The sequence below is a fragment of the Drosophila navojoa genome, chromosome X (genome assembly GCF_054131105.1).
Source record: "Drosophila navojoa isolate 15081-1374.11 chromosome X, UAZ_NAV_1.0, whole genome shotgun sequence".
NCBI lineage: Eukaryota > Metazoa > Arthropoda > Insecta > Diptera > Drosophilidae > Drosophila > Drosophila navojoa.
Window position 1 is genome coordinate 18,320,159 of NC_142895.1, and position 13,643 is coordinate 18,333,801.

General features: G+C 38.6%; 2 protein-coding genes across 2 annotated transcripts; one reads left to right on the top strand and one right to left on the bottom strand.

The window, feature by feature from the left end:
• Positions 1 to 8,332: 8,332 nt before the first annotated feature.
• On the top strand, positions 8,333 to 10,102 carry eIF4E7 (eukaryotic translation initiation factor 4E7). The gene is made up of 2 exons (XM_030390580.2): positions 8,333 to 8,571; positions 8,656 to 10,102. The coding sequence occupies exon 2, from the start codon at positions 8,677 to 8,679 to the stop codon at positions 9,607 to 9,609; it is 933 nt and encodes a 310-aa protein (XP_030246440.1). The 5' UTR covers positions 8,333 to 8,571; positions 8,656 to 8,676; the 3' UTR covers positions 9,610 to 10,102.
• Positions 10,103 to 10,605: 503 nt separating this feature from the next.
• LOC108658227 (zinc carboxypeptidase A 1) lies at positions 10,606 to 11,941 on the bottom strand. The gene has a single exon (XM_018110882.3). The coding sequence runs from the start codon at positions 11,914 to 11,916 to the stop codon at positions 10,642 to 10,644; it is 1,275 nt and encodes a 424-aa protein (XP_017966371.1). The 5' UTR covers positions 11,917 to 11,941; the 3' UTR covers positions 10,606 to 10,641.
• Between the last annotated feature and the right edge of the window lie 1,702 nt (positions 11,942 to 13,643).

Sequence of the window (13,643 nt, forward strand, 5' to 3'; positions counted from 1 at the left end):
CTCAGCTGTATCAATATTTATAGAAGAACCATCGAGATAAGAGCCAGAAGTTTTTACATCGAAAATTCTCAAAGTCGCATCAATTTACATAATTATTGCGTAACTGTAAAGAGAGCTCTGTTTGTCTAAGCTGTTCAAATTCGATATTTTAACAACACAATTGATGAAGTACAGCAGACTAAGCCAGAAGAGAAGAAGTCTCGCTGGCATTGCTTTTGGATTTTCTCGTTCACAATTTTGTTCTCTAAATTTCAATAATTAGACGAACTAAATGCATTTGGGCAAAACGAATTGATTATATAATTCCATGCTATTTACAGCTTTGACTGTGCATTTTTCTTTATTTCAGCTAACAATTCGTTGTTGTAGTTGAACATTTATGAAAAACATGTCAAATTAGCTCGCTCATAAATATATACACATGTGTGCATATATGCATGTACAAATAAAATCATAATCTGATATGTGTTTTCCACTTTGGTTATAGAGTGCTTTCAAGTGATTATATATGTAAGTATACATATATTGGTATCTGTAACACCTTCACATAATGGCAGAAGGAGGCGGGGCAGACCCATTAAACTATATGTATTCTTAATCTGTTAAACTAACTGAGTCGATTCCGTCTGTTTGTCCGTCCGTCCGTATGCATACATAGATCTCACAAGCCACAAAAGAGACTAAATGCTTGAAGCTTTACATATATAATATCGACTCTCGTTGTTTCCAACCTGCAATATTTCGAGCCTCTCATTATTCAAAGTTATCACGAGTACCCTACAATATCTCATTATGTTTCAAATTATGTTCATATATATTTATGCACTCAGTAATTCGAATTATAAAGTGAGTGCCAATTCTGATATCAGACACTTTTCCTCCATAAAAAAGAAATATGTATTGAAAAGCCGTAACAGCAGCATTGTGCTTCGAAGCGAACCCATTTGAATAAGTTTTTTTCAAAGAATTCTAATTCGAACATACATTACGAATATATAAAATACCAGCAGTGAAATAAAATTCCTTCATAATTGACAGCTCGAAGGTTTATTTATTTTCTATAAAAAATTTTAAATCATTTAAAACTTACAACATTCGATAATTCGTAATGCTTTAAGAGTCCCCCGAGTTAAAAAATAATGAGAGTCGGCTGTAATTATACACATATATACATATATAAGCTCGTGTATTGTATACTATAATCCGTAATAATTGAAAATTTGGCATCTTTTCCTAAGCTTAATTTGAATATTGTTTTATGAAATGTCAATACAGATATTTAAAAAAATATATATATAAATGACTAAAGCATATTTTAATATTAAAAAAAAAAATACATTTATATTTAAATGTATATATATATATATATATATATATATATATTTTTTTTTTTTTTTTTTTAAATGTTTCATTTTTTACAAATAAAAAATAAACTGAAATAAAATTTAAAACAAGACATTCTAAATATTATTGTAAATATTTATCTAAAATAATGTTAGCCATGCCGAGTCACAAAGTCGAGCTTAGCTTTCCCAGTCTCTCGCTCCAGCTGAAATGAAGCTCATGTTAAGTAAATCGTATTTAGGTCCACATCCACAACATCCGCAGCATCCGCAGCATCTCTATATGCTGCTTATAACTTAAAGCTGTATGATAAATAGTTGTTTGCTGTTTATATGTGTTTATGTTAAGCCCGGATAAGCCGGTGCTGTAAATGTCATCACTTTTGACTGTCCGAGCCTGATCCGTTTACCGCTGAACACTTAACGCCGTCATAAAGTGCCGCCAGGGCCAAGAGAGAGAGGGAGCGAGAGAGAGAGAGAAAATGCTAAAGCATTGCACAACAGACATAAAGTGCGCAAAGAAGTGCGCAGCTTGTGCCAGATTTGCTTTTAAAAAGCGCGCTGGGATTGAAATTGGCTCCCAGGCCAAAGGCAGTACCCCGCCTGCTCGCTTTCGACCGACCCCAATACGAACTCAAACCCATCTCAATTCCCAGCAACAGTCGCTGGCCCCGGCCCAGGCACAGACCTTCCAATTCCATACGCTAGCACTGAAGCCAGCTCCTTAACTCGGAGCAGTCACAACGCACTTACAAATGCGCTTTTAACTTAAATGACAGTCCTAGGAGGGGCGCCGCCTGCAGCACCAGCAGCAGCACCAGCAGCAGCAGCAGCAACGGCAGCGGCAGCTGTGAAGCTCCGTTGATACATGACGGGGTCCCAGTGCCAGCCAGCCAGCCAGCAACGAGCGCCAGAAATACGCACTGCTATTTTTTACTTTAGACATTTCACAGTTGGGCCACCCACAGGCGGGCCAACTGCCTCATGTATTACAAGGATTTGATGTAAATATTGTATTAGTTGGGGGCCAAAGTGTTGAGTAAATTTATTGGCAGCACATAAATCGCTTTTCGAATGGACGAGGCGTTGGCGTTGCCATTGCTCTTGCTGCCGCTGCCGCTGCTGCTGCTGTTTGCCACACCCACAGCCATTTGACAAAGTCGCTCTATCGTTCCGTGTGGCCACTTGCCAAATACAAAAAAGTTAGTCAATTTCTAGGTGAACGGCAAGCACTTGGTGCTTTGCATTAAAGCTTGTGATTGTGCATAAAGTAATATAAATGAGCAGATAATCTTAAGCTAATCTATAATTAGCGTTAAGCTAGCCAACAGACAGTTAGAGGAAGCATCTGACAGCGGCGTCCTTAAAAGGACTTTTCATAAAAATTACAGAATTAGTTGGGTCTTGCATATGGCTCGCATGTCGTAAAATTAAGTAAAATATCTACAATACTTCAGATTCATCTCAGGTTGCTTAAATGCGTAGGATATCTATTTTTATACCCTGAACCCATTGAAAATGGGAAATCAGGGTATAATGGTTTTGTTAAAATGTATGTAACAGGCAGAAGGAGGCGTGGCAGACCCCACAAAGTATATATATTCTTGATCAGGGCGACGAGCTGAGTCGATTTAGCCCTGTCCGTCTGTCTGTCCGTCCGTCCGTCCGTCCGTCCGTCCGTCCGTCCGTCCGTCCGTCCGTCCGTCCGTCCGTCCGTCCGTCCGTCCGTATGTTTGAACGCGTCGATTTCAGAAGATATAAGAGCTAGAGACTTCAACTTTTTTTTAAAATGTCCGTATATATCACGCGGATATCGAGTTTTTCACTAAAAAACGATAACTCATTCCGATAGTTTTTTATCGATAAAAAACCTTATCGAAGATCACTTAAATAATTATATCTCTTACATCTTTCAAGCTAGAGTCTCCAAATTTAAAATGTATATTAAGATGTATTTTAGACAATTTCGGTTTTTGTTAAAATTTACCCCCCACCCCTAAATCCACCCCCTCACCCTCATCTTTGTAAAAGTCGTATATCAAATACTAGAGACTTGTGCTTCGGTATGCACATACATTTAAACATCATGATTACGTTCTGTAAGTTTCATTACGATCGTACGTCTAGAAATTAAATTATTCAACAAATAAGTTCTCATAATATTGCCAACACTGCAGCGCAACCCAAGAGCAATAGGTTATAAATTTATAACTCCTACATTTTTAGAGCTATAGTCTCCAAATTTTAAAAGTATATTCCAATGCATTTTATACAATTTCGGTTTTTGTTATATTTTGGATACCGGCTCCAAATTCACCAGAATCCCCAGTGAAGGTCAGATTCTAGTATAGCTAATTGTGAATGATTTGATTTGATGTTTTCTTTTAAATGCCAAATATTCAATAGAATATGTAGATCATATGCTGAAAGTTTCATTAAATTCGGTTTAGTCAATCGACGTTAAAAAATAACAAAATGTTTGGCCAATTAACAAACGCACGTGCTGCAGCAACAGCAGTTTTCCAATACGTGTGCACACATACATTCAAACATCTTCTAGCACATTCTTTGAATCACATCAGCAGTTAGTTTCGTTTAGTTCTGCTAGATGGCGTTGCATCAGTGAATCTATTTCAGCTTTGACATTGCAAATGAGAACAGAGGAGTGGCGTCATGGTAGAGGGCGCGGCGCTCGATCGCGAGGTCCCCTGTTCAAATCCTGCTGGGCGTATTGTAGTTTTCTTTTAATTGCTTCAAAACTTTTATATATTTGTGATTAAATTTCTCTTATATTTTTTCAAAAATCGAAATTGAAATTTTAACATTTTTATTAGTTTGGTTGTTCTTGCACATTCTTAAAGTCACATCAGCAGTTAGTTTGACTTAGATTTGGTAGATGGCGCTGTAGCAGTGAATCTATTTCAGTTTTGACATTGAAAATTAAAACAGAAGGGTGGCGTCAAGGTAGAAAGCGCGGCGCTTGATCACAAGGTCTCGGGCTCAATCCCGGAGCGTGTCGGAATTATCTCTTTTAATTGTTTCAAAATTTTTATTTATTTAATTAAATGAGTTTTCTATTTAATTTATATTTTTAAATACATCGAAATTGAAATTTGAACCATACTAAATGTGCTTTTCTATTATTTTGGTTCAGGGTAGTATCTAGTCGAGCACTCTCGACTAGAGTTTTCTTACTTGTTTGCTATGTATTATTATTTTACAATTTCTTGTGTATAGCTCACTTGGCTGCACGATTTGGTCATTAAACCAGCAAATGCTTTTTGTTTGTTAATAATTATTAACTCCTTTATAGAAGGATTTGCAGGCAAGCTTATATATAAGCTTCATGTTCATCGAGCAATGTCCCTGATGAAGATTATCTCGGGCTCTCATCCAAATGTGGGCAAGGGATATCGAACTACACCTGGAAAAGGAATCCAAGATGTGCCCAGAAACTACCTCGACAAAGCGTAGCCCCAAGATCTGCTATCCGGCGCACCAGAACTAAGAGATGACGCAGTTGCCACTACCATCAAGACCTACCAGACCGGCACTATATCTATCTTAAACATATGATCATGTAACATAACTAATATGATTAGAGTCTATATTAGAGTCCATATTATCTTCAAGTTAACAGCCAGAGCTATGTCGAGAGCAAACTCGCAAATATGTAACGAATATTGATTTCAATGGGGCTGCAGGCATTTCTATGGAATATTTTAATGAGCATACTTTTGGGCGGCACAAATATTAAATGATTTCAACTGAAAATAAACCAAACCACGTCACGCCTAATGCAATTTCAGCTCAAATTCATGCTAAATATATTTAATTTTCAATTATAATAATAATAAATAAAAATACACACACACACACACAGAGGGAGTGAATGTAAATTCAATTATGTGCAAATAAAACTTGATATTCATATATTTCACTAGTTACTATGTGAGCCGTTGCGCCGCTATGCTAATGCGTTTTCCAAATCCAAATTCAAATCGCAATCCAAATCCCCAAACACCAGAGCTCCCCCGTCGCCTGGCATCCCGCCCATAAATGAAATATTCAAATGCTGACCTGTCTTCAAACTACTTTGAAATGCGGTTTACAATTTTTTGGCTCAATGCTGGACCATGTTGTTGTCATTGTTGTTGCCACTGTTGTTGTTGCTGTTGTTGTTGTTAGAGCTGCTGCGCCAATTTTAATTAACAAACAACATGGCTGGCTCATGTTGTTTTGTTCTGTTCTATTCTGTTTTGTTCTGTGATGTTTTGCTTTCCATTTTTTTCTCTCTATTTGTAGTTTTGATGTGTTCTATTTTGTTGCATGGCACTCGCAGAGTCAACGCCTAGAGTTATGCACAGCGTGAGCGAAAGAGAGAGCGAGAGAGAGAGAGAGAGAGAGAGACGGAGCGAGTTGCTACACTCTCTCTTTGTTTAAAGCGTATTTTTGTTATAGTTTCGACAAAATCTACACATACTTATGAGCATACAGAGCTATTGGTTTATTGATTCGAATTGCAGTATTTTTTACATACTCAAAGCAAGTTTGTCATGCATACAAAGGGGCGTGACGTGATATTTGAGTAAGTTCATTTACAAAAACAACAGCAAGGGAGCTCAAAGATATGATTTATGTTCCATAATAATCTTTAAGGGAACTCAAACGGAAAGTTTTTTTTTTTTTGCTTTCGGCTACCAATAAAAAATACAGATTATTCGCTCTAAGTAATAAAATAATATATAAACAATAAATATATTAATAGAATAAAAATATTCAACGAAGCAAAACTTCTGTCCCGCTGTCAGCCTCAACGCACCGGCATAGGCTTGGTACTTGGTATTATCAAGGTGAATATTCAGATACATTATTTCTTAGGGACGCAGGTGCAGCTAGTCAGCTTCTTGAATATAAAACTCAGAGTATATGACACCCCAAACACTCAAATTCACAGCTCAAGCTAAGGAATGAGTTGTTTGTCATTGCTCAATGCAAACAGTGACTGCAGTAAGTTAGTTTCCCTTGCTACTGGCCCATTAACTGACATTTGACAGCTGATAAACGAAAATAAAGAGAAAATAAAGGCAAAAAGGAAGCAAAATGTTTCAAAATATGCATACTTAATAAGCCAAATTGAAGTATATGTGCGAATGTGCTACTTCTTAATATTCAGTTGTCGCTTCTTGCAATATGCAACAGAATGTTGCAACAGCATTGGCACTTAACAGGACGGGATTTGGCTTCCATTTGGCCATTGCACAAATATTTGTCAGCCATAACCTAGGATTTGTTGCCCTGCCTTGGACTTTGACATTTTTCATTTATCCTTTAGCAGGCAATGGTTGTTGTTGTTGGCTGTTGATTTTGCTTGTTCGCCCAATAACCCCATTTAAACTTATGACAGCCGGAGCCAAATGAAACTTTGCTCTTTTGCTTTAGCTCAATAACACTCGACATGAGCAAACAAAAATGTTGCCATTAGTTAAAGTTGGCTTACTTTAGCCCATTCCCACGGCCATTTCCTTCCGTTTGCCTTTTCTTCAGCATTTTTCTTCGCCTTCGTCTTCCTCTTCCTCTGCTGCTCCAGCTGCTTTAGGTCCGACCGAGTGCCATAATAAGTTTGGAGCGCAACTTTGCACAGTTTTGAAGTGCAGCTAATAAGAAATTCGTGAAGTGTTGCTCCAGCGTGTCGGCCAAGTGTATTGAGTGTATGTGTATATATATACATATATACATTTATATATGTATGTGTGTGCATGGGGGTGTGTGTAAATATTTATTTTGAAACTCGTCAAGTTTTGCGTGCGATTGGAATTGAAATTGGGCTTTGCCCAGGACTCGTTATCCAACTCAGCATTCAGGCATGTGCACGTTGCTCGTTTGGTCAGCTTTCAGCTCAAGCCATTTCAAATACCCATTGAAAAATGTTGCCGGGCCAAGGACACACATCAGAGAATGAAGATAAACAATGTGAGATCTGAGTCGAAAGTCTTCAAGCGAAAATTACTTTAACTTAGCGAGCCCTGACTAAGCTCAGCTAAGCCTTGACAGGCTAAAGAGCTCACATACGGCTTGACACTGATGATAGGGCATATGCATTTCGGCTTATCTAACTCTTCACTTTTATCCCAGCAATTTTGATAGATGGTATCTGTAAGTAGAGTTCGCCTGGCTCCTGCACTGTTACGTGTTTGATTCACTTAGTTTTATTTTCTTAGCCAATTTAAAGAGAACAAAAAATGAAGCTTACGCTACATTCAATGAGCTCACGTCTCTGCTGCTGCTTTTCAATGGTCTGTAAGGGCATAATTACTGGCACACGTTTCGCATAGCATACGTATGCCAATCAAATTTAATGATTACACTACGTAAGACATCGAAAAAAAAAAACAACACAACAACAGCAAAACTCTTTGCAAACACTTCTCGAGCAGGTGTTGAGGTGTTGAGGTGCGTTCAATCTAAGGGAATGCTGTGCTTGGCTTGATAGAATTTTAACTGGATATTTATATGGACAATCAAAATATACATAAATCATTTGATATAGAATTTATCAGCTCTACAGCTGTACTAAGGTCTGTGACTTTGCACTAACTGGACAAAAATAAATTTGAAAGCTAACAGTAACTGCGAAACTACTCTCTTTATTTCTTGGAGGTTGGAAACTCTGCTGAAAATAGGTATGACACTTGGGCGATATATTTTAAATTTTTAAGGATTTATTTTGAAACTTTACAAGTAACAGCCCAATAACAAAATCTGAAATTAAATATAGTTCCATACAATTTATTTATTTACACTTTCTTTAGACTTTATTTTTCATTTATGCATTTATTTATTAATCCATTCATGCATTCATCCTAGTCTAGTTAATGAAATTAATGTTAACTGCAAATCGACATTTCTGTCAATCCAAGCAGGCCAAGCGTTTTTAATCAAAGACGACAGCCATATACATAGAGTGTGTTTGTATTTGAGTTTTTGACACGCTCATACGTTTTGTTGAAACTGTTTCAATTAATTGTGCTTATTTGTTGTTCGTTCTTTGAGTGTAGTGTGCGACGTAAGGAAAATCAATAATACAGTTCGTTTTTAAGAGCAGAAATAACATTGTTCGAGTGTTGTGATAATCCTAAAATCAAAAGCAGCCAATTTGAATTTGGAGCATAGTACAGAGGAACACAAAAACGGCAATTGAGACCAAGTTAATCACAGGAAAAGGCAGGTCAGTAACGAATCGATGTCGAAATGCAATTGCTGTAGGTGGGTGTTAATTGTTTTGTCATTCTGTGTGTATGTGTGCTTGCAGAGTTCATCGAAAGCATACAAAATGTATCCATCTAACTTCTATAAGATGAAAAACTTTGCCAATCCAAAGACCATGTTTAAGTCGTGCTCTAACAACGAAGAGTTCTCCACTACGCCAGTGCAGAGCTGCTCGTCAGCGACCAAGAAGGCCAACAAGCCGAGCTCGGTCAGCGGCCGCAGCGGCAGCGGCAGCAGTAGCAGCGCTAGTTATAAGAGCGTGATGAATGCAACTTGCTGCAGTGGTGGCAGTAGCGTGTGCTCCCCGCTATCGACACCTCGCTCCGATGTGAGTGGAGGCACCACAGATGACGGCTATATGACCCCATCGGCGATCCTAGATCCAGTCAGCACAGATACAGTCAGCCTCGATGTGGCTAGCGGCAGTGAGCCAGAGCAGACGCCATCGGAGCCGCATCATCCTCTGAACAGCGAATGGACACTGTGGTATTTGGAGACAGATCGCACCAAGACCTGGGAGGAGATGCTGCACGAGGTGGCCAGCTTCAACACGGTCGAGAATTTCTGGAGTCTCATAAATCACATTAAGACGCCATCTGAGATTAAAATGGGCAGCGACTATTGTCTGTTCAAGAAGGGAATACGTCCAATGTGGGAGGATGAGGCTAACGTGAAGGGCGGTCGCTGGGTAATCACCCTCAACAAGGGGAACAAAAACGATTTGGATAACTTTTGGCTGGACACGATGCTTGTCTTGATCGGCGAGAGCTGTGACTATTCGCATGAACTGTGCGGCGCTGTCGTCAATATACGTGGCAAGAACAACAAGATATCCATTTGGACAGCCAATGGCAGCAACGAGGCAGCTGCTCTCGAGATTGGCGGCAAGCTGCGAGACGGCCTGCGCATGGAGAGCGCCTATGTGCTTCAATATCAACTGCACAAGGACACCATGGCCAAGCAGGGATCGTTGGTCAAAACTATCTATACTCGTTGATTATTTGGCGCCGTGGCACACGCTGGCTAACAAAACTAACCTACCCTCACCCTTCTCACACTAAAAAAAAAAAAAAAAACAAAACAAACAAAAAAAAAAAAAAAAACAAACAACAAAAAACAAAGAAAAAAAAACACTAAAAATTCTAATCAAATAAGAACCGCAAACATGGCACATTTCTACAATTTTCCAAATGGATGTCAGTCCTAGCAAAATCTATATGAATTCGAGAAATAATGAAAATGCAACCAGCAGCTGAAATGCTCACTCAATCCACACACCCAAATTGTCAGTCTGTCAAAAAAGCAAATTACAATTCCATGTGACGGCGACTAAATTCCCAGTCCATATCCGAGCTCCGAGTTCATTTGAAATTTTACATTTAAGATCCTCAAACACAAATTCGAAATTGTATAAATTCCATGTTCATCGCAGCCAATCTATGTCAAGTTCATATTGGTGACAAGAAAACTAATAAATGCAGGAAATATATTTCAAAATTATTGGAAAAATACTCATTTTTGTTATTCATATACTATACATGAAGTATCTGCATCTAGACCACCGATTTCCCTGGGTCTCCTGGCTCCTGAGCTCACACGGTGCTAAAAATCGATAATCGATTTTTTTCATTGGTAAGGGCCTTATTTGCATAATTTATCTTCTAAGTGAGTACAGCTTCAGTACATAGTTGAATATCCTAGCAGTACAGCTGATTGCTAAGCAACGCCACTTAGGCGTCTACGTACCGCCGCATTACCCATGCACACGTCACTTATATTTTAAGCATAGTATGGGACCATTCATTTCAAGTCTCTGCTGTCAATTCTTAATTGTTTTTGCAGAATGAGTTTTCCATGGTGTCTATAGAAATCTTATGAAACCCATCGTCTTTCCCTTTATCTCGCCAGCAATTCTGGTTGTGAATATTTTTACATTCAGATGGAATATCACCAACAATCTAATAAATATAACAATGAGTCTAATGCGTAACTATGCTTTTCAAATATATTTCATATATTGTACAAATATTCAATTAAAATAGCCCAATATCTGGACCTGATCAACCATGGCGGTAATCGAATCCAAGAGCTCCTCGCTGGTAGGAATAATCTGGGAAGGGGGCAACAGGAAACCAAAAAATTCGGAGTCAGGACGCAGCTCATAGCAGAAAGTCATCCGCACACCCTGGGTGCCATATACCCAATCAAGAGAGCTCCCAGATACATGCGAGGCAAAATTATAAATGCTTTTAGCAACATACTTCGTATTATAGCGCTTTGAAATGGCAGAGATAGCTGCTTTGGCCACTTGCTGGTAGTCTTTGATATTGTCGGGCAGCGATGCGGTGTAACCATAAGGATATACGAGAACCTGGGAGAAGGAATGCAACGAGAGATAAAGCTGAATCTTGTTCTTCATCGAAGCAATGTAGTTCGATAGTGATAAAATCTCAATTTCAGAGAATGCATTAGGTCCAGCGTACTCATCTCCACAGGGACGGTTTTTATAGTTCCATTTATTCCAGTGGAAGTCCCAATTGCGGTTGGGATCAGCGCCAAAGCAATTGCCATAGGGTTTGCGGGTCTTGCGCCAAATGCGATTCGTCTTCCGGCTGTAAACAAAGCCGTCGGGATTGACATGTGGGACGATGTACCAGTTGTAGTTATCGCCTAGCTGCTTGATAGAAGCCACATTTGACGTGAGTAGCTCATTGATGATGTAGGTAGCTGCCGCTGGAGAGATCCACTCTCGCGCATGAATACCAGCCTCGATGAAGATTCCGGGTTTCTCGCTGCCACTCTTGGAAATCTTCAAGCCCAATATAGAGCGTCCCTCATAGGTTTTACCAACCTCAAGCAGTGTAACAATTTGTGGGTTTTGCTTAGCCAATGATCGCATCCAGGCATAGGTGTCCTCTAGATCATGGTAGTCAAGCCAGTTGTATTCAGAGCTGGCATTACTCCTATCACTGACCTCTCCTTCAATCTCATCGATTGACTTTTGAAAGTCCTTGGACTGCAGTTCATATTTAATCTTAGCTTTACCCAGAATCTCCAGTAAATCAGGAATTTTGTGTGGGGCAACAACCACATGGACATCAGCTCCGGCGACATAAGCACCGTTCAGGAATATGATGGCGTCCGAGGATACCTTCAGATCTCTTAGTACCGCCAGTTGGTCTTCATTCTCAGGAGTGGCCTTGTAGATATGGTAATTGTCGTATCGAATGCGTTCGGCATGACTCAATCCAAACGTGGCCAAAAGGACCAACCCAGCCAAAAGAAGCCACCTGTTCAGCGACATTGTTGTCGATATTATGAAGCACTACAATACGTGAGCTGAGCTTATAAAGGGTTTCTCTTTGTAATGTTATTCAATATATATTTTGCTGATAAGTCCAGACGTTTAATTTATAGCCCTCGTGTTAAGTAAATAATTAAAAATAATCTAGGTAAATAATTCGAGTGGCAAACGCGATTGCAAGTCATTAAATTAAAATTCCTCTAGTTTCCAATCTAGTCATGAAGAAGAAAGCTTACAGTAATTACAATTACAATTACAATTACATCTGTATCTGTATCTGTATCTGTATCTGTATCTGTATCTGTATCTGTATCTGTATCTGTATCTGTATCTGTATCTGTATCTGTATCTGTATCTGTATCTGTATCTGTATCTGTATCTGTATCTGTATCTGTATCTGTATCTGTATCTGTATCTGTATCTGTATCTGTATCTGTATCTGTATCTGTATCTGTATCTGTATCTGTATCTGTATCTGTATCTGTATCTGTATCTGTATCTGTATCTGTATCTGTATCTGTATCTGTATCTGTATCTGTATCTGTATCTGTATCTGTATCTGTATCTGTATCTGTATCTGTATCTGTATCTGTATCTGTATCTGTATCTGTATCTGTATCTGTATCTGTATCTGTATCTGTATCTGTATCTGTATCTGTATCTGTATCTGTATCTGTATCTGTATCTGTATCTGTATCTGTATCTGTATCTGTATCTGTATCTGTATCTGTATCTGTATCTGTATCTGTATCTGTATCTGTATCTGTATCTGTATCTGTATCTGTATCTGTATCTGTATCTGTATCTGTATCTGTATCTGTATCTGTATCTGTATCTGTATCTGTATCTGTATCTGTATCTGTATCTGTATCTGTATCTGTATCTGTATCTGTATCTGTATCTGTATCTGTATCTGTATCTGTATCTGTATCTGTATCTGTATCTGTATCTGTATCTGTATCTGTATCTGTATCTGTATCTGTATCTGTATCTGTATCTGTATCTGTATCTGTATCTGTATCTGTATCTGTATCTGTATCTGTATCTGTATCTGTATCTGTATCTGTATCTGTATCTGTATCTGTATCTGTATCTGTATCTGTATCTGTATCTGTATCTGTATCTGTATCTGTATCTGTATCTGTATCTGTATCTGTATCTGTATCTGTATCTGTATCTGTATCTGTATCTGTATCTGTATCTGTATCTGTATCTGTATCTTGTATCTGTATCTGTATCTGTATCTGTATCTGTATCTGTAGCTGTATCTGTATCTGTATCTGTATCTGTATCTGTATCTGTATCTGTATCTGTATCTGTATGTATCTGTATCTGTATCTGTATCTGTATCTGTATCTGTATCTGTATCTGTATCTGTATCTGTATCTGTATCTGTGTCTGTATCTGTATCTGTATCTGTATCTGTATCTGTATCTGTATCTGTATCTGTATCTGTATCTGTATCTGTATCTGTATCTGTATCTGTATCTGTATCTGTATCTGTATCTGTGTCTGTATCTGTATCTGTATCTTTTTACATGGAGGCAATGCATCTGCCTGAGGACCACTACATGGTAATACTCGCATGGCCTATCACCTCTCTCATATTGGCTATGTTTTGTTTTGTGTTCTTCTTTTTTGTTTTTTTGGCTGCTTGAAACGGTTTGGGGCCACGTCGTTAGCTGGACTTATTTGGCGCACGGCGTCGGCAAAGTTGGCCCCGCTGA